The following is a 21,459-nucleotide window of genomic DNA, read 5'->3' as shown; positions in this document are numbered from 1 at the left end:
ACTCCTATGCTTTAAAGAGGAAGTCAGCAATCCTGGAGGAAGAGTTCTGAACACCAAAAACAAATACCCATCTCCAGATTTACCACCCATCTCCCTCCCACTGTCATTGTTATACATCCATGGCCTGTTATCTGTCCTGTGCACGTGCACGAACGCCCCCTGTTGCTTATTGGCTGGAATAGTTTTGTGTGGCACTGTCCGAGCCACCTTGTTTGTTTCTCATGTACAGGGCTGTTAATAAACACCAGCACACACACAGAACAGACGGCCTGCAGCCAGTGAGGAGATATTTGCATTTGCAGATTTGATTAGAGTTTCTGACTCCACCTCTTAGAGCAGGGGTGTCCAAACTTTTCTCACTGGGGGCCACACACTAGAGGATAGGTATTATGCCTTATAGGTTAAGTTATAAGTTAGCCAAATCAATGAAATGTAAGTAAAATATGAATTTAATTAATTATACATTTATTTTATGTGTTTGCAGCTCATTCCTTAAAACAGAAGCCTCAGATTGCTTAAAATTAGGGGAAATATATTTACACCTTTTATAAAAAATACATTTGTGTCACTATTTTGATGTAAACATGTTGTGACATTGTCATAATAATAACTTAACCGATGTTTAGCTTTACAAATATGTAGACTGATATGCCTGTAGTCAGTTAACAGTCTAAAGTCCAGTACAGTATGAAGAGTGCAGGGTATGCCTTGCTTTCAATGGACTCGGCCATACTGATAATGATGTTGTTGATGACACAACAAGGGGTGCGTGATATGGATTTTATTCAGCTAAGTTAACTGATAGTTAGTTGCTGCTCATGGCAAATACTGATTATACATAACAAATCATTTCCTGATTCATAACCTGTATTTAGTGCAGACAGGGGCAGGAAAGCTTCTTCTTCTTTAAAAGTGCAAACCAACACTTGTTGCATCAAAACTTGTTAAGTTTTGAAAGCGATTTTGCTTTGAATTCGGGATGATAATGTATTGGTTATAAATATTGTTATAAGAATAACCCTAGGATATATTTTTCCCATCATCCACCAGAAATGTATAGCCTTAAATGTTATCAGCATAAGATTAACAAATACAAATGTCCTATTATGACTGATGATTTATTCCAAAGAAAATGTCTTCCATTCCTAGACACAGCATTGCACACTTTCACATACACGTTTATCAATCAGCTCAAAGGTCACGTTTAAAGTAGAGATTTTTATTGCAAAACTTTACATGACTTAGCTGTCTGAATGTACAAAACAGAGACAAATTCTAAGTGACACTTTTGCAAAGGATTTGTAGTACTGGCGGATCAACAACACAGTGACCTGCTGACTGATTGTGATCGATTGTGATTTTGACCTCTCTTTTTTTTTTCTGCCACACTGGGTTCACTGCCGTTTTGGGACTTTTTCTGATTCACGTAAATACAGTGTTTATTGTAGAGCAGGGGTACTCAAATACAAATCTTAAAGGTCCACAAAGAAAATGCTCAATAAGACAAAGGTCCGTTTATTACAGTCATTCAAACTTCAAATCACCAGCCAGTATTTTTGTTCTACTGGTTGCTGTGGAATCTGAGAGGGGGATTTGCTTGATTTTAGCTGTCATTACCTCTTTTTGTTTGCCTTCAAACATGGTCTCCATCTTTTCAGTCATGCATTCTTTTATTATTTCAGAGAGTGGCTTCTTGTGTTTAGCCAACACCCAAGCCACTCTGAGTGAGGACTCACCTTTTCGTTGCCTTTTCTCGTTGCGACATAGATGTAACAAGGATCCTGCTTGCAGCTTGATATGATGATTTCATCCCATGTGATTGGACCAAAAGCGTTGACACAGACAGTGGAACAGTTGGACATGAAGAGCGCTGTTTGCAGTGGACATAGCGGAGAATTTTGACTAGTTGCGTTGTGGCGATGTCAGGTAATACAGATAATACATATCATTTTCAGAGTCCAGAGACAGTTATGGTTCGGTCTGGACTTTGAGGATGCCAGTTGTAAGATTATTCATCCACCTTTGACAGTATCCTGATGTTTCCTTCATTTTTGCTGGTGATTATCTCACATCCAGCTCCTTATGTTTGCTTTTTGAATCCTGTTTCTCATAATCAGTTTAGTCATATTCATTATTTTGTTGTATGATATGGACAGTGTTTACCCCAGTGTCTTTGAATGTTGCTCCCTTGTGTATGACAGAAGCTACAGTCTCCCAATAAGACATCGATCTGTGCCCTCAGAGAAGTCCACAGAAGTCGTCTTACTCTGAAATATTAGGTTTTCACTAGGCGTAAAGGGAAAGTCTAAAGATCAGCACCTTCACATCATGTACACCCACTTTATTTTCTTGCTCCTTCCTCAATGTCCACCAAGCCCATGAAACTCTGGCATTATTATGGGCAGTTGGTGGCTGCAGAAAAACAGATTACACAGGGGGAGAGTCTGAATGGTGGAGATGTCGGCCTTGCTCAGCCCAGCGTGGATTATGATGTGGACTCTAATCCAGAGGGATGGACAGAGATTGGGGGTTAAGGGATTGAGTTGGCTCTGGGCTTTGGCCAGGTGGATCACCATAGGCAGCCGTGGTCTGTTTATTTTTAATGCTAGTCATGTTTTAGCCTGTGTTTTTCCTGGGCCTCCATCTAATAGTGAAAGGTAATAATCCCAAATCGTTAACAACCAAATGAGATTATTGTTTGTGTATTATGTTCGTTAGGAACGTAAAAATGTAATAAGGATTGTACAACTTTAATGTATATGTCTCTGTTGAGTATTTTTTTGATTCATTGTTTGGTCTATAAAATGTCTGAAATAAGTCACAGTGTCCAGTGGCCAAGGTGATGACTTCGAAGTTCAAATAGCCTAGCTTATTTTGACCTGACCAGCAGTCCAAATTCCACAAAGACACCACATTCTCTATCACTGAGGACCATAAAGTATTTGGAATGGTTGGTTAAAAATCGCATAATCTGTTAGTGATCATTATAGTATTGTTATCGTTTTGTCATGAGGATTAATTCAAGTCCCTTAAATCACACACAACCCATATTGGAAAAGATACAGATCCCTAAAAATGAATGAGGGAAATGAATTGCTGCAGCTTGATTTGTTCGTGTTTTTGATCGATGAGGATACGTAGCATATATATGGCTTGGAACATTTCTGGGTTTCACATGTTGGAAAAAAACCATTCAATTCAGATGATACTTTTGCACTCACTGGTCCCTCTAAGTCCAGATAAAATTATCAGTTTGGACTCTAATCATCCTTATCGGTGCCCCCCAGTTCAGTACCACCTCACTGTAAAAAAAAAAAGCAAGGCCTCACTCAACACATGGAGGCGCCTCCCCCCTCCTCCCTCCCTCCCCCTCTCTCCCCCCCTCCTCCTCCTCCTCCTCCTCCCTCCACCCTGTCCCTTGTTGCAAAGGGGATTACGGATGGACGCAGACTGCAGCCCGTTACTGGGTCCTCCTAACGGCATAGGGAGCAGCGGTCCGTCCGGTACCTTGCTGCGGGGTGCAGGGGGCGAAATCCGCAATGAAAAACTAAAACATCCGACCGCGGGACGGTGGAACATGGGTGCTTTTCTACCCGGAGGCGAAGCGAAGAAAACCAGGCAGAAGAGCGGACATACAGCCCTGTAGCGTCTGCCTTGCTTTAGCTGCAAACACACACACACACAGACACACACGCAAGGAACACCGTATCAAAACAATAGTGAGCGACAGCGTGTGTGTGTGTGTGTGTTATTGTGGATATTGGCTGCATCGCAAATGCCTCATGACATGTTCGAGTAAGTGACATAAACAGCGCTTGAGTGGTGATTAGCATATTATGCTATCCATTGATCTGTATGTGCTCCTTATACACCGTCCAGCATCCTACGATTTTGGTTTGGTCAAATGAGTCACAGCTCTGCAAATCCCACTGATAACATGGGTGGGACAGGCATGGTTTGTGTAAAGGCACAGTTGTGCAGCTCTAGTCCGATATTAGCTGTGTAAACTTATAGCTAGCGTTGTGTTTATGTTATTGCCGTCGGTGCACCCAAACACCTCCACCCTGTTTCTCTGACCATATCACCCCTTCTAGTGTTTCATAATGGAAACGAGTTGTATAATTCATTCATGGTTGACTCTTTCTCGGTGTGTATCCAGTTATTGTGTTGAGTTTACTGGACTGGATTGTTTTGGGTCGCAGAACCGTCATGCTAGCTTTCGGTGGTGTAAAGTAACTAAGTAGATTTACTCGAGTGCAATTTTGAGCGACTTGTACTTTACTTTAATATTTGCACGTTATGCTACTTTCTATTCCACTTCAGAGGTAAATCGTGTACTTTTACTCCTTTACATTTATGTAGGTACGTTGCGGATTTGGATTATTACATTTTAAATATAATCCAAATTTAAACAATACTTTAGTTAAACCTTGAGCAAATTCACTAGTTTACGATATAAATTATTCTGAAATGGGCCAATCTGCATAATGAGTACTTTTACTTTCGGTACTTTAAGTATATTTTGATGCCAATGCTTTTCTACTTTTACTTGAGAAGCATTTTGATTGCAGGACCTTTACTTGTAACAGAGTATTCCTGCACTCTGGTACTACTAAATGTATTTAAGTACAAGATCTGAGCACTTTTCCCACCTCTGCTAGCTTTCTATTGACTTATATGTGCAAGTTTGCTTTGCTTGGGAAATTGACAAAAGAGAGGTCAATGTTAGGGTTAACTACTCTAGAGGTTTGTCGACTCTTCTGGAAGTGCTGCCTGTTAGCCCTTTTACGTTTGTGCTGCTCAGGGATTTAGCCCTGGTGTGTAAACACATGCTGACACAGATTCACATCACTTGCACGCACAGCATTAAAGAACCCGCTGCCCTCATGTGCGTTTACCTCAAGAAAGCCTAATGCTGCTTGCCAATATGGCACTCTAATTACCATTGCTGCAATAAAAAATTAATTCTCAGAGGTGGAACAAGTACTTAGATCCTGTACTAGAAGTACCAGATTGTTGGAATACTCTGTTACAAACAAAAGTACATTTATAAAAGTGTTAGCACCAAAATATACTGAAAGTACTCATTATGCAGAGTGGCCCATTGCAGAGTAATCCATATCATATGTTTTGATTATAAATATTGGTGCAATATCGTTATCAAAGCTTGTAAAGGTGCAGATAGATTTAATTGTATTCTGCAGGGTAGCTTGTGAATTAAGAGTACATGATTTTGTTTCAAAGCAGTGGTTCACAAAGAGATTGTTTGAGGTAGTTTGGAGTGTTAGGCAGTCTGGTTCAAACGGGGAACAATACAAAATAAGGTGTTGGTTTAGCTTTATAAATGAAATTCGAAATTGTAGTCTATGAGGAGCAACTGCAGAGTACTGTTGAATAAGTGAGCAGAGAATTCATCAAGTTGGAGTTAACTGGTTTAAAGCTAGCCCTTGAGCAGCTACATCTGATTCAAATTGAATGCTAATGTTAAATGTCATGGTATTACTTACAGAAGAAATCCATGGACACTGTGTTGTGGCATAAATATAACCATTTACCTGTCACTGGACTAAACATTACATGCAAATGTTTTGGCAGCAGTTGATGAGGAGAGTAGAGCCTGGACCATTCTCATCTAACATATATTCAATGGCAGTAATAAGCTAACGTTGTCTTGATTATTAAGAGTAGTTGATTATCATAGTTTGTATCCGTAACATTTCTGTCAATTGAGTGATCCTTTGAGCCCTGTCCACGTTTTAACTCAAAAATCAGTATTTGCAGTTTTTATTTGTTTCAGTTTTGAAATGATCCGATCTGTAATTACAGCTTAAATACTCTGAAGTTCTTGGTTGACCTAGCAGTGTTTTATTGTAAAGGAAACTTCCGGTCTTGTTTTGTGTTGTTTTTGGACAGAATTAAAGAGAAACATTGTCATTCTTTAGCTGGATTTGTATCATTACAATGTGGGTAGTAGATGCAAATGAACAATAGCTAACTTCCATTTGCAATCACCCAGACCTTCCTGTGATTATCCAGCAAAAATTGGAAACGCATGTGTCTTTCTGCATGCTTTTAATGTCTCTAGGGCTATTGTTTGAACAGATGGCATACAGAAAATCTGTTTAAGTACAACCTGTTGTTCAAACGGCCCCAGAGCCGGCAAACGCTTTACTGGAAAATGAGCAGGGAGCTCCGGATACTGGCAACATTAAGGGAACTTAAACATTGTCCGGATGCATACTTAAATTGTAATACAAAGCCAGGCGAAAATTGTGGAACTTGACCTTTTTAGAGGCGTTACTGAACAGCTTTACATGCCCTCACTGTCTGGCTGCTGCTCCAGTCAAAATCAGTTCGTCTGATAGCACTGACGGTACATGCTTCTTCTTTGGTCTTTAGTAGGCAGTTTGAGATGGCATGCTGTTATCAAATAGGAAAGGCCTGCAGCCTTTCTTCATAGCATGACATTAAAGGCACGAGACAGGGAAAGATTTATTGATGAAATTTGAAAGAGTTTCCTCTGTTCTTCCCCGAGTTACATCTTTTTTTTTTTTGTCTCCAGTACGGCCAGTAACTCTCCACGCAGCACCCCCGGCAGCTCACCCTCCCTGCGGCGCAGGGTGCTTGGGGGTAGCAGCAGGGCCAGTGAGAGCGAGGGTGGAGGAGAGAAGAGCGGCGGCGGGGGAGGCGGAGGCGCCGACAGCCCCTTGCCCTCCATACCTTCTGCCTCTTCCCTCACATCCGCCTACCCACTTGCTTCTCGACACTTCAGCCGCAATGCCAAGGTAAATCAGAGTATGATCTTTAGGTTTGCCCTCTCTGAGTCAAATAATGAAGTTATAACAGGATGTTGAGTGTCAATGCGTCACTCTTCAATCATCGTGAGCTTTGATCTGCAATTTCAGTTAGACTTTTCAAAGAAAATGACAACAAATCAACAGCTTAAATGTGTAGAAGGAAAAGGTATTCCACCTGCTAATATATCCACACTGCATATGTTAAATGAATGTAAATGTGCTATTTGTAGTTTCCTCATTTAACACATTTTATAAGCAGTTACAATGTTAACTGGCTATGTTTGCAGAATGGAAATGTTAGCATGTTAGCGCCCTTCTAATTTACCTAGACACGGCATGTGGTTTTGTGTGTATAAGGTTTCCATTTAAGGTTTCACATCTCCTTTTATTTTCAGGACAGTTGTTGTGAAAAGAACAGCCTGTTATACGTATTGCTATTTATCACAGCTGGTCAGTGGCATGTACCTTTTTTTTTTTTAAATGGAGAAGTGCTGAAAACTGCAAAACTTCAAGGTTACACAAACAGTCTCAGCCTAGGGACTGGCAGGATCACATGCATGCATATATAGAAGTGGGTTTATCTACCAAACAAATGCTGCTAGATTTTCTTTACCATTTTTGTGATATTTTTATTCTTACAGTAATTTCTGTTCATTACTAAATATACTGTTCTTTTCTTTACAGAAAATGCAGAGCTGGTACAATGTAAGTATATATTAACAGCCCCACGTTAGGTATTGTCCCTTCGGGCTACTTTGCTGATGTTACTTTGCTCTTTTTGGTTTAGATATTTAACCATGAGTGATAGTCTATCCGAAGCGTCGGGTACTTGTGAAGTAGAATACAATGTTCTCCTTTCTCTTTCCTGTCCTCCCCTCAGGTTCTCAGTCCTACATACAAACAGCGGAACGAAGATTTTCGTAAACTCTTTAAAAAACTTCCTGACACAGAGCGACTTATAGTGGGTGAGTGAGACACTGAGTGAATCGGACATATTAAACTCTGCGCGCTGAGCTCATGCAGATCGAGATACACCACATTTAAAAAGCAACCTGTGCATTCGTCTCTTTCTTTTAATTTCATCTTTCTGTTTCCTGTTTCTTTCCTACTCAGACTATTCGTGCGCTCTGCAGAAGGACATACTGCTTCAGGGCCGCCTTTATCTGTCGGAGAATTGGCTTTGTTTCTACAGTAACATCTTCCGCTGGGAAACCACTGTAAGTCATTCACACACTGTGTACACATTTGCACGCGCACAATCAAACAAAAGACTGTTGTAATCTGGTTCCTGTCACACCTGCAATCAGATAAGAAGGCTTTTAATGCACTTGTTTGCAGATCAATACAGATAAGCTCAGGCCCTTAGTGAGAAAAGGTTATCGCACACTGAAGCACACACACACACACACAGTAAATCTCTCTCCTCGATACAGATCACTATCCTGCTGAAAGACGTGACCTCTATGACAAAGGAGAAGACTGCCAAGCTCATCCCAAACGCCATCCAGATCAGCACTGACAATGAGAAGGTCTGACTCATGTTTAATGTGTAATACCAAAAGCAAAATGATGTGGTTAACTATTAACACATTCTGTCCAGTTAACTGCTGCTACTAAAGCATGAAAAGCGTTGACTGTTGATACAGTTTGTTTTAAATGATCCTCTTTTTGCAAGTCAAGCGGTATCAAATGAGCTGACTCAAGCTTATCTCCACTGACTGTTACAAAGCAAATATCTGAGCAGAGGGAAACCATCGGTCCAATCACATTTTTCTTCTGACTTCCTTCCTCCCTCCCTCCCCACTCTTCTTCCTTTCCCACTGATATTCACTTTCTCAGCACTTCTTCACATCTTTCGGAGCAAGGGATCGCAGCTTCATGATGATTTTCCGTCTGTGGCAGAACGCACTGCTGGACAAGGTATAATCTCCTCTCCCCCCCTCATGCCGCTTCGCCCTGCCGCCTGTTGTGGCACGGCTAGTAGTTAACGTCTTAGAATAGAAACCGAGTGTGAATAAGCAGGAGATGGCCACAAACACAGGCTTGGGAGAACATGTTAAATCACTGTTATTTGCTGCGTTTAAGTATAGACATTTATTTGGACAGCAGCAGTGAAGAAACCCAGCAGCATAGTAATGAAGCACATGACAGTTGCCAGGAGAAACAAATTGTCCTAGTGTCTCATCTGCAAAGTGCTTTCAAACGACATGAGAGAAGTCATCAAATGCCAATTTTTTTTCTGATATTATGAATATATTTCTCATTATGAAGGTCAAAAAATGTAACGTAATGTAAAGCAACAAGAAAAGCCAAACATGCTGATTTTAAATGTCATTGGTTATGAAAGATAAATCTTCTGTAAAGCCCGACCCTTATGAATGCATTCACTGTATTGTGTTGATATTAAGAGAGGCTGTGTCCTGACCATCAATAATCAATATGTTGGATTCATTTGAACCTTATAATTTACTGAATAAGAATATTATGCTTGTCTTACAGTCTCTATCTCCCAAAGAGCTGTGGCACATTGTGCACCAGTGTTACGGCACGGAGCTAGGCCTCACGAGTGAAGACGATGACTATGTCTCCCCCACTGCCGAGCACATGAACGGCCTACTGTGAGTGTTTTATGTTCATATAGGGGGGGTGTGTAAGTCTATTGGTGATGTATGTGTGTAAACATGTTAGCACACTAAGTAAGAGTAAGAATTCTTTGTAGGGATAGTGTGTACCTGGTCATTTAAGTCTTAAAGTAATGCTTGTGTTGGCCCTGGGAAAGAATCTGCTTTTTTTGTTTGTTCATATAATAAATACCATTTAAGGAAACTACTATGCATCATGAGCTTTGCTCTGTCTTTATTTGGTAGTATTGGGAATTTGTATAACTTATTTTTAAATGAATGTATGGATGAAAATGAATACCTATTCTACCCAATATTACAAAAGGGAGAGAAGAGAGGCACAAAGAACCCTTTAAGAAGTAGACTTTACAGTTTTATGAAGTTGAGCTTTTTATTTCACCCAGCACAACTCCATTAATTCCTTTTTGCTGTTAAAGATTTCCTTCCCCTGTCCTTCAGCACTTTAGCAAAACACTGGCTCTTTCTCTCTCAGAGTGTCTGTATCTCACACACTCTCACTTCCTCTCTCTTTGTTCCCTAGGCCAGGAGACGAGTCAGTGTCGGTAACAGATCTACTCGACCTGAGCTCAGTGTCGCTTCCCTCTATGGGCAGCTCTCTCCCTCCCCTGCCCTGCGGTCCAGCCAGCCCTCTCGCAGCTACAAACTTCGGGGGCTCCTCTCCGTCTCCCTCGGCCTCCTGTCTTCCCATAGAGGTGCCTTCGTCATCTGGACGCAGACTCAGCTCTGACCCCCTCGATCAGAGCCCGCCCAGCTCCCAAAGCTCGCTGCCGTCCACCACTCCCACACACGCCTCCTCCTCCGCACCCGCCTCTGCTGCTGCCTCCTTTGTGAGTGTTCTTCTCCAAACCCCACACATACATACTGACAGTCAATAGAAAGTAGTTTTCAATTTAGGCCTGAAAAATAATTGTGGACTGTTGGTACAAATACTTCTGCTAGAGTAGAGACTTCCACTTTAATAACCACATTTATCACAGACAGAGCAGAACAGTCCATGCTCTAAATCAACAGCTTTTGCTTATTGTTGTTTCCAGACACCAGCCTGATGTTTGCAGACAGCTGGCAAGCTAGCATTCGCTTCATGTCAGAGTCCACACACTGCTCTGTCGTCTCCCTGTGGCTTCACCTCTCAACACGAGAGATAATACCTTGTCCAAAAACTCAAACACAGAGCTCAGATCAGTAGGAAGTATTTTCTGACAGCTATGCTCACCATATACTGTATAGAACCAGCTGAGCACGTAGAGACTGAGGACCCCTTATTACAACAATCCACTGACGTAAGACACACTCATGTCACTCAAGATTTATGACCGATGTGACGCAAGACAGTTAATGTGGTTGCTCTCAGTTTTCCAACTTTGACTTAATGTGATATTGTTGCTTTTTGGGTAAAAAACACAGAGAATAGAAAGAAATCTAAACCCATACCAACGTTTTATGCAGTTTCATCATTGTTCACACTGCATGACAACGGATAGATGTGATGGATCTGGTGTGTATTTAAGGCCAGTGTGTTAGTAAGTGTAAAATGATATCATGCCATCTGTGAGTCATGTTGTATTTGATTAACAAATCAGATTTGTACACATGCATATCCAGTACAAGCTGGCATTAGTAGAGCTTCTACAGTAATTGTTCTCCTTCATCAACCTCTCACTGGCTCTTGAAACACATGACTATTCTCAAAGATTTGACCTTTGCCCACATTTGGCGCTCTCTGCACCTGAACAGATCAGACGCTTGATTTAAGAAAAACAATTATGTCGAGTAGACAAGACTTATTTGTAAAATACCTTTTTAAGGTACAATGCTTATTTAATGCATTAGATCAACTTGAAAACAAACACAATCACATAAAACTGAATAAAATGAAATGATATGCAGATAAATCAAAACATTAGAGAAGGAATATAGCTTGTATTTAAGTAAGGATGGTGAATACGGGGTAGTTCTATGTCCAATCCTTTTCCCCCTAAACCGTTGCTGTGGTTGCCTCCCCTGCAGTCTTAATCTTTATAGTAACGGATGAAGCTCGAGCCAAGCTGAAGAGAATAAATGCAGTGCTGTGTTGACTGTGTGTCGGTTTCAGATTAATTGCTCGGCTGCAGTGGTATGTCTGCCCAGACCGCGTCAACACGAGGTCAGCTCAGCTGAGGCCTCTCTCCTCTCAAGTCATATGACAATGGGGTGATTACCCTACAAACCTCTTGCTAACTGTCCTCTGGTGTGCGTTTTTTCCCCCTCACTGCATTAGAGTCTGGAAGAGGGTGGCGACAGCCTGTCCGAGTCAGCCAATCACATGCTGCCCCCGTCAACCACCAGTCTGGGAAACCTTTCCTCATTGGACATCACCATCGATGAAGAACTGCCCACAGACCCCAGCAACTCCTCTGACACGCAAGAAGAGAGTGAGTGTTGATTCAATGAAGTAAACATCAAGAACGCAGTTATGATGAAAGGTGTATATGAAGATTAGATAAAAATATGCATTGTTACATTTATTTTTAATGATTGACTTTCATAAGTGATTAAACAAAATATCAGGGACATTCACAACACCACTTGCAGCTGATTCAACATTAACTGCGTCTGAAAACATATTTGTTCTTTGGATTTTATGCTATCCTCAATACTTGTGCTTTCCTAAGGTTGTTTGCTCAAAACCGACTGTAGGCTAACCGTAGCTTTTTTAAAGGTGCTAAAGATTATTTATTGAGTAGGTCTTATTGTCCCTTCCTCCTGACCCCCCCCCTGCGTCTTTCTGCCTCATCGCTTCCATCTCCTCTTCCTTCTACAAAAACCACGGGAAGATTATTCAAACATTAACTCAGAGTTATTAACTGCTCCGGTTTGATCTGTCCTTACTAAATAAATGCATACATGGTGTAATGGCAGATTGTCAGGTGACTCACTTTAAATCGCCTCCAAGTAAATAACATTTTCATATGATTGCCTGGAGTATTAATCTTAAACACAGAGAGCATATTTATTAGTGGAATATGTTAATGTATAAACTACTCAAAAAAATATTACACATTAAGGAATTACAAGACATAAGGCGTGTTTCCTCTGAAGCATTTGGCAATAAAGTGTGGCTAGAGTAGGTGTGAACATTATATTTGGATGTATTTCTGGAGCTGGGGCCTGCAAAGGATTTATAAGTCTAAATAACTAATAAATATTTAAACGCAACAACAAATATTGAGTCAAAATAAGATTGAAAGAAAATGAAATAATCTCTGTTTTTTATTCTTGACCTTCAGGTGAGGTGGAGTCGTTCTGCGCTGATCTGAGGGGGCGATTGCACATCAACGCCCCGGTCCGCATGAGTGTAGACAAGTTGCACGACCTGCTCTTTTCTGCGGACACACACTTCATCCAGCACCTTTTCTCCCAGCGACACTTTACTGGTGGGTCAAACACACAACTACAAACACATATGATGGTCCAGACTGCTTGCGGTTTGAGAAAATATCGAAATCTTTTGATCATCACCATTGTATTTTGAAATAGTGTATAAATGGATATTGAATGAATAGTTGATACGCAAGATTTGTGGCAGACGATGCTTCAGATGGCACAAAAAGTTGTTACCCCTCTATTATGATATGTTGTGTATGTTGCCAGATTTCAGCCAATACACATCCCTTGTATCTGGTTGTACAGAAAATTCCCTATGGTTAAACTACTTAAATTGTTTCAGAGATCTGTGGGAGCTCTTTCTCCTGCTGTGGCACTGTGTTCGGCTTTGATAATGAAGTGTTGTTCCTACATTGGCCAGAATTCATTCAGCAGATAACTTGCATTAACCTGTTTCATAACAACTAACGCACGAGAGCAAGTTTTTCCTGTTGACGTGGCGACGGTTGATGCTCATTGTTTGTAGTTGCTCTGCTGCTTACTGGACTTTTGAGGCTGCCTTCAGTGGAAAAACAACTTGCTCTGCTTTCTTTGTGTCTGATAGCAGAACCTGATGTTTGACATTGCCATTGGTGCACTGCCAGTACTTATTTTTGTGGTTGCTACAATCACAATGTCTACATGCACACTACTACTCCACTATTATTCAGAATTGGAAATCATTTTCCTGGCATATTTACATTGTTAGAGCAAAGGGAACAGAGTAGATTAAAAACACTATGTTTCAATATAATATAAACAATATAAGTATAGCGAACATAATCCCTTTAATGGGAACCACACGAAATACAATAATATTCCAAATGTATATTTTTATATTATGTACATATTGAGTTTGGATATTCTGATTGTAGCTTATATTTTCACAAACCAGCTAGCCACAAGTTTGCAAGCCTGCAGTAGAGATGCATGCTCGAAAATAAGCCCTCATTCTGGGTTGGTAGTAGAACGGTCGCAGAAAGTCTACCATCAGGTGGCAATCTTTGACACGTCTGTTAATGTCTGTTTTGTAAAATACATTTTTGACGCAAAGATGCAGAATACACGGGAATATTTGTGGGAAACTCCTTTTCAGTAGCGTCTTATTCGTAATTAATTCAAAAAACATTTTTATTTGTCCATAATGCTCAGTTAGAATGATAAAAGTACACCAGCAAACCTCTGTAGTTTTCACCTTTATGTGTGCTGATGGTACATTTGTTGCTCATACGAAGCAGCTGATAAACACAAAGCAGTGGAGTAATGGGCCTGTGCTTTCATTCAGATGTTAATTCAGATTTTGTCTTTCAACAATAGTGAAAACAAGATCCTGTTTTTTTTATATTGACCCAAATAATCGTGATATGGATTTTTTTGCCATAATGGAGCAGCCGTGTAAGGACCACCCACCCCTCAAAGACTGTAGCCCGGCGTGTTGTGCCACTAATGAGCGTGCCACACTGTTTACGCTGCGTTAACTGCCTCCATCACTGGTGCTTCTTTTCTTTGCCATTGGGTTTTTTCACGCCACTGTAAACCTATTTTGATTCCATTCATCTTTACCTGAGGTCATCTTTGCATAGTGTATATTTGAAAAAAATTTTCTGCAGTAGTTTAAATGAGGTCAGAGGTGAAGCCATGAAGTTGATTTGTTCAGTCTACCCCAGTTGGAAGCCCAGCCCACTTGGGAAAATTGTTTCGCTCTAATTGGGGCATTTCTTTCTTCCTTTTTTAGGCAAGAGTGTGGATTGACATGCTGTTCCTCTCACTTTTTCTTTCTCTTTATATTCCACTTAAATGTTTTGGTCTCTCTCGGTATTATTTCTAAATAAACTCTTTAAAAAAAACAACGTTTGGGACTTTTTGTAATTTGTTCGATCTTGACGTTCTAATCTTCCCTCTCTCTCTGTCTCTGTCTCTTTCTCCTTTAGACCTCTCTGTGGGTGAATGGCAGCCGGACATCAGCAGTGGGACGACGAGCCGTGTGCTGAGCTACACCATCGCCCTCAACAATCCCCTCGGCCCCAAGACTGCCCCTGTAGTGGAGACGCAGGTCAGTCCCTGGCAAACCCTTTGGTCCACAGGCTTTACCAAATGCTTATTTAGCTTTGAATAGAGCAGAAATTATTCCATAATGTATGAAGTTAGTCTTAGCTTGGTTATGTTTCCAGTTAGGGATCCAGTACAGGCACCAGTACTTAAAATAAGTGTCTTCTGTTACCAAAACAATTTAGATTTAAAATCATGAAAACAAATAAGGTACTCCATTCAAAAATCTATGAAACCTAGATGGGGATATTTTGTGAAGTAGAAGAATGTTTCAAATATTAAGAAATTGTTTGGTTTCATAATTTCTCAGATGGTCAGATTGTTGGGACATATCCGTGTGGTATATGTTTTGCAAATGTTCTTTTGGCAGCTCAGCTATATGAGGTGGCATTTGTTGTAACACTGACTAACATTTCTCTGAAACATGAAGGCCACGTTGTGCCATAAAAGAAATATGAAACTCTCAGGTGGAGACAACAGCCAGCTGTCATTAAGATGCGAGTAGATGGTTCCATTTTCCCCTTGATTATTCCCAATAAGAGTGATAGGAAAAGGAGATTGAGAGAGCTCATGTTCTCAACTTAAGCTGACGGTAGTAGTGTGATTGACTGTTTCAGAAAGTTGCAGAAATGGTCAAAAACGGCCTCCTTTGGGATGTTGAAAAGGTGTGAGGAGAGCAACAAAGCAAACTGGTGTCTTTAGAGCAATTCATTATCTACCAAAGAAGCCATAACTGTTTATTTAAACATTTCTGTTATGTATCAGAGGAAAGCACCTCATAGACTGTTCCCCTCCGCTTTCTTCCTGCTTTAGACGTTGCATAAAAGCAGCGCGCGGGGCGAGTGTTTCGTGGTAGACTCGGAGGTCATCACCTCAGGTATCCCCTACCAGGACTACTTCTACACCGTCCACAGATACTGCCTCACCTCCATCAACAAACACAAGAGTCGGCTCCGGTACGTTTGCTCTCGTCTTAATGGTTTAAGCGTCGTAAGTGGAATTGTGTTCACCTCTAAGCTCACCCGTTGTGACAAAGATCAAGATGTGACAAACAACCTCAGCTCATGTTGAATGTTTTGCTTTCCTTTGAGATCCTGTTGGTGTTGCTTTTATGCCTCTTTTAGGTAAGATTAAAACAACTGGGCATTTTAGTTTCATCTTAGTTAAAGAAAAACTACAGTTTTAGTCTATAAAAACGATTGTAATCCTTAATGGTATTCATCTAGTTAAATGTACCATTGCAGTCACATCAGCTTGTTTCTAAACTACATTTTAGTCCCTTATTTTCTCTTTAACAATATCGCATGTGGATATAATCATAATGATGCTTAATTTAAGGATTTTTACTGAACACAATATAGGGTTAAACGGCAGAACCACATGTTTTATAACCCAGTAACATCAGTGGGATATGAATAGGTAATATGAATAATACAAATACATGTGGAAGTGCAAAAGAAACACTGAATCAAAGCGCAAGAACATTGATAGATTTATAATCACGGACTTATCTTTAAAAGCTTAGCAGCTGCTCTAGTGTTGAGATTTCAACTGATCACCTTTAGTACAATATACTTGCTATGAAACACGGGAACATGACGTCTTAGGAAATCAGTTGACTAATGTGCTGAGGTAAAAACCCGGAGCTTAACATTTGATTGATCCGGGTTAAATAGTTCAGATTGTAAGGAATTGCAAAAATCTCTGGCCACCTGCACAAGTCCCTGCGTTTTATCAGCCACTGGTTGAAGTCATGGAACAAGCATGATATCACCAACTGAGAACAGCGCTGATGTAGAGCAGAATAAAGTGTCCGTAATATAAATAATAATAAAGGATGTGAGAGAATTCTTTGTGATTGTCCATATATTTGTTAATATTGTGTTTTTTTCTGTTTCCTCTGCCCAGAGTTTCCTCAGACATCTGCTACAGGAAGCAGCCGTGGAGCCTGGTGAAAGCGTTGATAGAAAAGAACACCTGGAGCGGCATAGAGGAGTACTACAGACACATGGGTGAGTCACAAGGTCCATGTCCAGCTTATCCCTGTTTACACACAGCCTTTGGAAACCCTATTCAGGCACATTTCCCCTTTTGTAAATAAGTAGACAAAAGTAAAGTGAAGCTGTGTAAGCGGAACACGCTCGACATGAAAGCAATATGCACAGTTTCATATTGCAGACCACAATAGAGGACTACAAAATGTCCATGTGTGGGTTTACTAGCCTAACACTCTGGAGTCACTACTACTTTCTCTTTTCTACGTAAAAGCAAGAGAGTCTGCTAATGTGGTCAAGGTACTTTTTGATGATTGTTGGAACAAAATACAATCTATACTGAAAAGGTTTTTAAATAGCTTTCATGATATTCAAATTCCTCCTTCACTCAAAAGCGTGTTTTGCTGTTTGTCTCGGAGCTTCAGCGTTCAGATTGATGAATGTGCATACTTCAACATGAGTTTTTGTCATTTATCTTCTGAAGCTGGAACGTTTCTCTGTGCTAACCCTTTAACACTTTGAGTTTAGGATTCTATCATTCTCTATCATGGTCCCATTAACAATTTATGATGTGGAGCTGTAAAACCTTGCTCAATCATCTTGCATACAGTCGTTAGTCCTTTAGTTCAGCCTGCTGCTACACCTCCGTACTCATTTGGCAGTGTGGTAGAGGTTTTGTAGATTACAGGATTGTACTTTTTTTTACAATCTATAGTTCAAACAACTGCCCTAGAACTGGCAAAATGCAGGTACAAAGCTCCCCGCGTGCTCGTCTGTTAGTGGTGCCCAGAGTCCGCAAAACCAGATCAGGAGTCAGAGCGTTCGCCTTTCTCTGGAACCAGCTTCCTGTTTGAGACACTGAGAGGGTTCAAACTTTTAAGAGTGCATTGAAGACCTTTGCTTTTTAACAAAGCCTTTAGTTAGAGCTGGCATTTTATGGTATTTGTTTAATGAATTTTTATTGTGTTTTGTTGTATTTTATTTGTATTTCCTACACTATCTTGTCTTTTCATTTTGCTGTCATTTTATTGTTTACAATGTTTTGTTTTTAATCTGTAAAGCCCACTGACACAAACAAGTTTTGTGATATTGGGCCTTTCAAATAAACGTAGATTTAAAAAAAAAATGTTTTATTCAAAGACGATTTGATAATCTTCAAAGTTTCACTTTTTAATGAATTGTTCAAACTTGTTTATGGTTTTCATAATGTCTTACAAGAGCTTTTCCGCTACAATACACCATAAAATAATCCTAAACTATTACATAAATAAGGCAATGTGCCCTCAAATAAATTCAAAAGAGTATTTAGTGAAAGCATTTAGTGTGTATTTTCTTTCCTTTAAAGCTGTTCTGCCACCATACTACTTTAAGTTTAAAATCCTTCATTGTTTTCTTTGCAGAGAGCGAAGTGAGCAAGCTCGAGACGCTAATGCAAACAGAGGTTACCGTGGTTACCACAGGCGAAGCAGTGGGTGCGGATGCTGCCAAGACTCCCCCGTCTCTGCGCCGCCGCAAACGCACATGCTCTCGACGGCAGGGCGAGAAGGACCGAGAGAGGGAAGGAGGAGGCATGGGCGGCGGAGACCGAGGGGACAGAGGAATCGGGGAGGACAGGGATCGGAGGGAAGCCAGTAAGTCAGCCGAGGAAAAGCTTTGGTCAGCGTTTGGAATTGAAATCTTTGACACCAACATTGAAGCTCGTGCTAAAAGCCTGAAACTATGTTCTGTGCCATACTGCCTTCTAGTGGTTTGTTTCAGATTCTGCACAGAAACTATGCCTTCAAGAAGGGACTCGAGCACTTTCATTTATTTGCAGCCTTTAAAACACCCCGGATGACTGATTGAACATGATTTAATACTGTACTTTAGTGACTGTAGTACAGAATCTTGACATCTTTTTAAATGCTAGCTTCTACTTTAGTCTTTTTAAGGTCATGAATTTGCGTAAAGTTGAGTATACTGCTTGAAAAATGCTTGTTTTTTGACACAATCTGCTGTTCGATCTACAAAAAGACAGAAAAATCTTCTACATTTGTTAATTCAACAATTAACAAATGTCTCCCGGCGTCTCAAACCAGACCAGAGGCGTAGCTAAGCAGCATTAAATAATCATAATCGAAACATTGAAAGGTATTATAAAGAGCTAGTCAAAAACAAAATGGCCTTATACTGTACATTTAATGCTGTGGATATAAAGGACATTTTGTACACTTTACATTTATTTTATCTTTTAGATGTATAGATGATAAAGGCTTTGAGATTGTAGACATTTCTAATTTAGGTACCTTTTTTATATAAATACTTAAGCACCGAGTTGAAGATAATGGACCACATTTTGGACTTGGGGTAACTTGTCAAATTCATTTTATAAAGTTATCACATAGAGAACACAACGGTCATTGACAACACTTCTCGTCATTTGTTTATTTTTCAGGTGGTCAGTTTATAAAACTAGGAGAGCGCTCACGTGGTGGAGGACCCAACAGTATATCCACCATCCTCCTCATCGTGAGCTTCATGTAAGTGTGTGTAGCGTGTGTAGTGTGTGTACGTGGTGTTGGGTCCATGAATACTGGCAGTCTTTTTTAAAACGTCCTTTCTGCCTGTGTTTAACTCAAAGTCTTTTCCAGCATGTGTTTTGTTTTTACTGCACCTCAGTGTTATGAATCTCACCTCTTATTCTCTAATTTTCTCACACACAATGACTTACTTTAAACGGAGATGAGCGTTCATAAATAAATGATGTTATATACGAAAGGGACTTCCTGCGCGCACAGCATCAACACAGTTTGCACAAAAAGCATGTCCTTGCATGTGGTCCTCCTCCTTGGTAAAACAGGATGTCCTTTCCTATACTAATATTTATATAATATAGAGGAATCACGATTTTCCCACTTGATCAAATCCCAGGTTTGATTGTGTATTTCTGATTTTCTCTGCTTTCTGCTGTTCTATCCACGTCAGAATGCTCCTTCATTCAGACACGTTGGATATCGGTCTTCTGCGTACTAACAGCCTCACGATGCCTCTCTTGCTATTTCTCTTTTCCCTTTCTTTCTGCAATACTTGTGAATAGGATCTGTATCAGGTTAGTATGAGAGGTTTTGCTTTTTATACTGCTGGCTGCTTAAAATAAGGACTTTGTTAATGACACGGGAGAAACCCACCCTTTGACACTCCTAAGATGCACTTAAATTGAGCAGTAACAACATCTATACTCCTGCAGAGGAATGCAACACACACACAGTATGACTGGAAACACTTTTGAACAGGGACATTTGTGATGGGTGGATTTCTCCTCCAAATAAATTAAATTGTGTTGTGAACGAGTGCTGGGTTGTGATAGAATTTACACACTAAAATACTCCTCTCTGCCCTTTGTTGTTTGTTAGTAGTATGATATTGACATTTTGCAGTTGATATCTTACTGTTTCATATTCTTATATGCTTTCATATTGATTTGCTGAAGCGCTTTTAAAGCCGTTGATAAATGAGACTGTTTTCTGTCCCGCTCAGTCTGGTGGTGCTGGTTGCTCTCAACATGCTGCTCTTCTACAAACTGTACGCTCTGGAAAGAGCGGCCCATACACTGGAGACATGGCACTCCTACTCTGTTGCTGACAGGTAAACACACTGCACCGTTTTTCATACAAACAATAAAGACTCCCTGTCGTGGGGTAATTGCTGTGCGAGGCCTCAGCGTATCCTTGTGGGATTTGAGTTGTGAAATATCTCTCAGATGTGCCATAGCAACAACTCATCTCTTTCCTTTTGTGAGGAAAGTAGATGAAAGGTTAATTATTATTTGATCAATATCAACGACGGATCACATAATGCATCAGTTCGATTTCTTTCCGATCATTTTGGTTTAACATCCTGCAAGTTACCGGGTTATGTCAATCTCACTATTCTCAGGTCTTGGCTGCAGCATGCCGTCCTTTTCAGGGAACTTATGTCATAATTAAATGTATTAAACTGCACTGCAGACAGACTAAGTAACATCTCAGTGGTGAACATTCTGGAGCATTTAGCAACTAAAGAGATGTCCACGTCAGGAGTTGCTGGAGACCGAACAGAGCTAAAGGGAGAGCGAATATTAGACTTTGGGTATTACTAATGCTGCTCTGTACCTTCTGAATGTGTTGATAAACATCTGTATTCAAACATGTCCATCTTATGAGCCAAAGTAGTGTTGAGTTTACAGTTTGTTTCTACTTGCCCCTAGTGGACAAACTCATCTGCTGGTTCAGGATAAAGAACCATGAATACACTGCGGACTATTTGCTCTGGGAATTGTAATGACGATACCTTTTCTCCTCCTTCCTCCTCCTCCTCCTCAGTCCTTTGCCTCAGACAGCTGGAGAGTGGGCTCAGGTTTTGCAGCTTCAGAGGCAGTTTCACCAGGCTCAGCTCAGCAAGTGGCAGCAGATCCTGCAGTCCTCGGTCATGCTTCTTGACCAGGTGTGTGGGTGTGGGTGTGTGTAGTGTGTGTGTGTTCATTTTACCCATTTTTAAGTAATAACCTCAGCAGAAACCAGTCAGCAGTGTGCCACACACACTGCTTGTGTACATAAT

The 21,459-nt window shown here is 40.5% G+C and overlaps 1 protein-coding gene across 4 annotated transcripts in view; it reads left to right on the top strand.

Annotated features, from left to right (window-relative positions):
• The window catches only part of gramd1a (GRAM domain containing 1A), a 32,139-nt gene that overhangs the window by 6,530 nt on the left and 4,150 nt on the right, over nt 1–21,459 (top strand). For 3 of the 4 annotated variants that reach the window (XM_063880297.1, XM_063880298.1, XM_063880299.1), the window contains 17 exons: nt 6,563–6,785; nt 7,482–7,502; nt 7,678–7,762; nt 7,911–8,014; nt 8,231–8,326; nt 8,637–8,717; nt 9,297–9,415; nt 9,960–10,266; nt 11,697–11,850; nt 12,706–12,852; nt 14,773–14,894; nt 15,704–15,846; nt 16,799–16,902; nt 18,285–18,515; nt 19,319–19,403; nt 20,401–20,508; nt 21,225–21,345. In XM_063880297.1, coding sequence (XP_063736367.1) covers nt 6,563–6,785; nt 7,482–7,502; nt 7,678–7,762; nt 7,911–8,014; nt 8,231–8,326; nt 8,637–8,717; nt 9,297–9,415; nt 9,960–10,266; nt 11,697–11,850; nt 12,706–12,852; nt 14,773–14,894; nt 15,704–15,846; nt 16,799–16,902; nt 18,285–18,515; nt 19,319–19,403; nt 20,401–20,508; nt 21,225–21,345 — 2,251 coding nt within the window. Of the gene's footprint in view, nt 1–3,432; nt 3,796–6,562; nt 6,786–7,481; nt 7,503–7,677; nt 7,763–7,910; nt 8,015–8,230; nt 8,327–8,636; nt 8,718–9,296; nt 9,416–9,959; nt 10,267–11,696; nt 11,851–12,705; nt 12,853–14,772; nt 14,895–15,703; nt 15,847–16,798; nt 16,903–18,284; nt 18,516–19,318; nt 19,404–20,400; nt 20,509–21,224; nt 21,346–21,459 lie in introns of those variants that run through there. The other variant, XM_063880300.1, reaches the window with a different exon arrangement.

Source organism: Eleginops maclovinus, chromosome 3, assembly GCF_036324505.1.
Source record: "Eleginops maclovinus isolate JMC-PN-2008 ecotype Puerto Natales chromosome 3, JC_Emac_rtc_rv5, whole genome shotgun sequence".
NCBI lineage: Eukaryota > Metazoa > Chordata > Actinopteri > Perciformes > Eleginopidae > Eleginops > Eleginops maclovinus.
The sequence above is the reverse complement of the archived record's forward strand: the minus strand, read 5'-3'. Positions and strand labels throughout refer to the sequence as shown.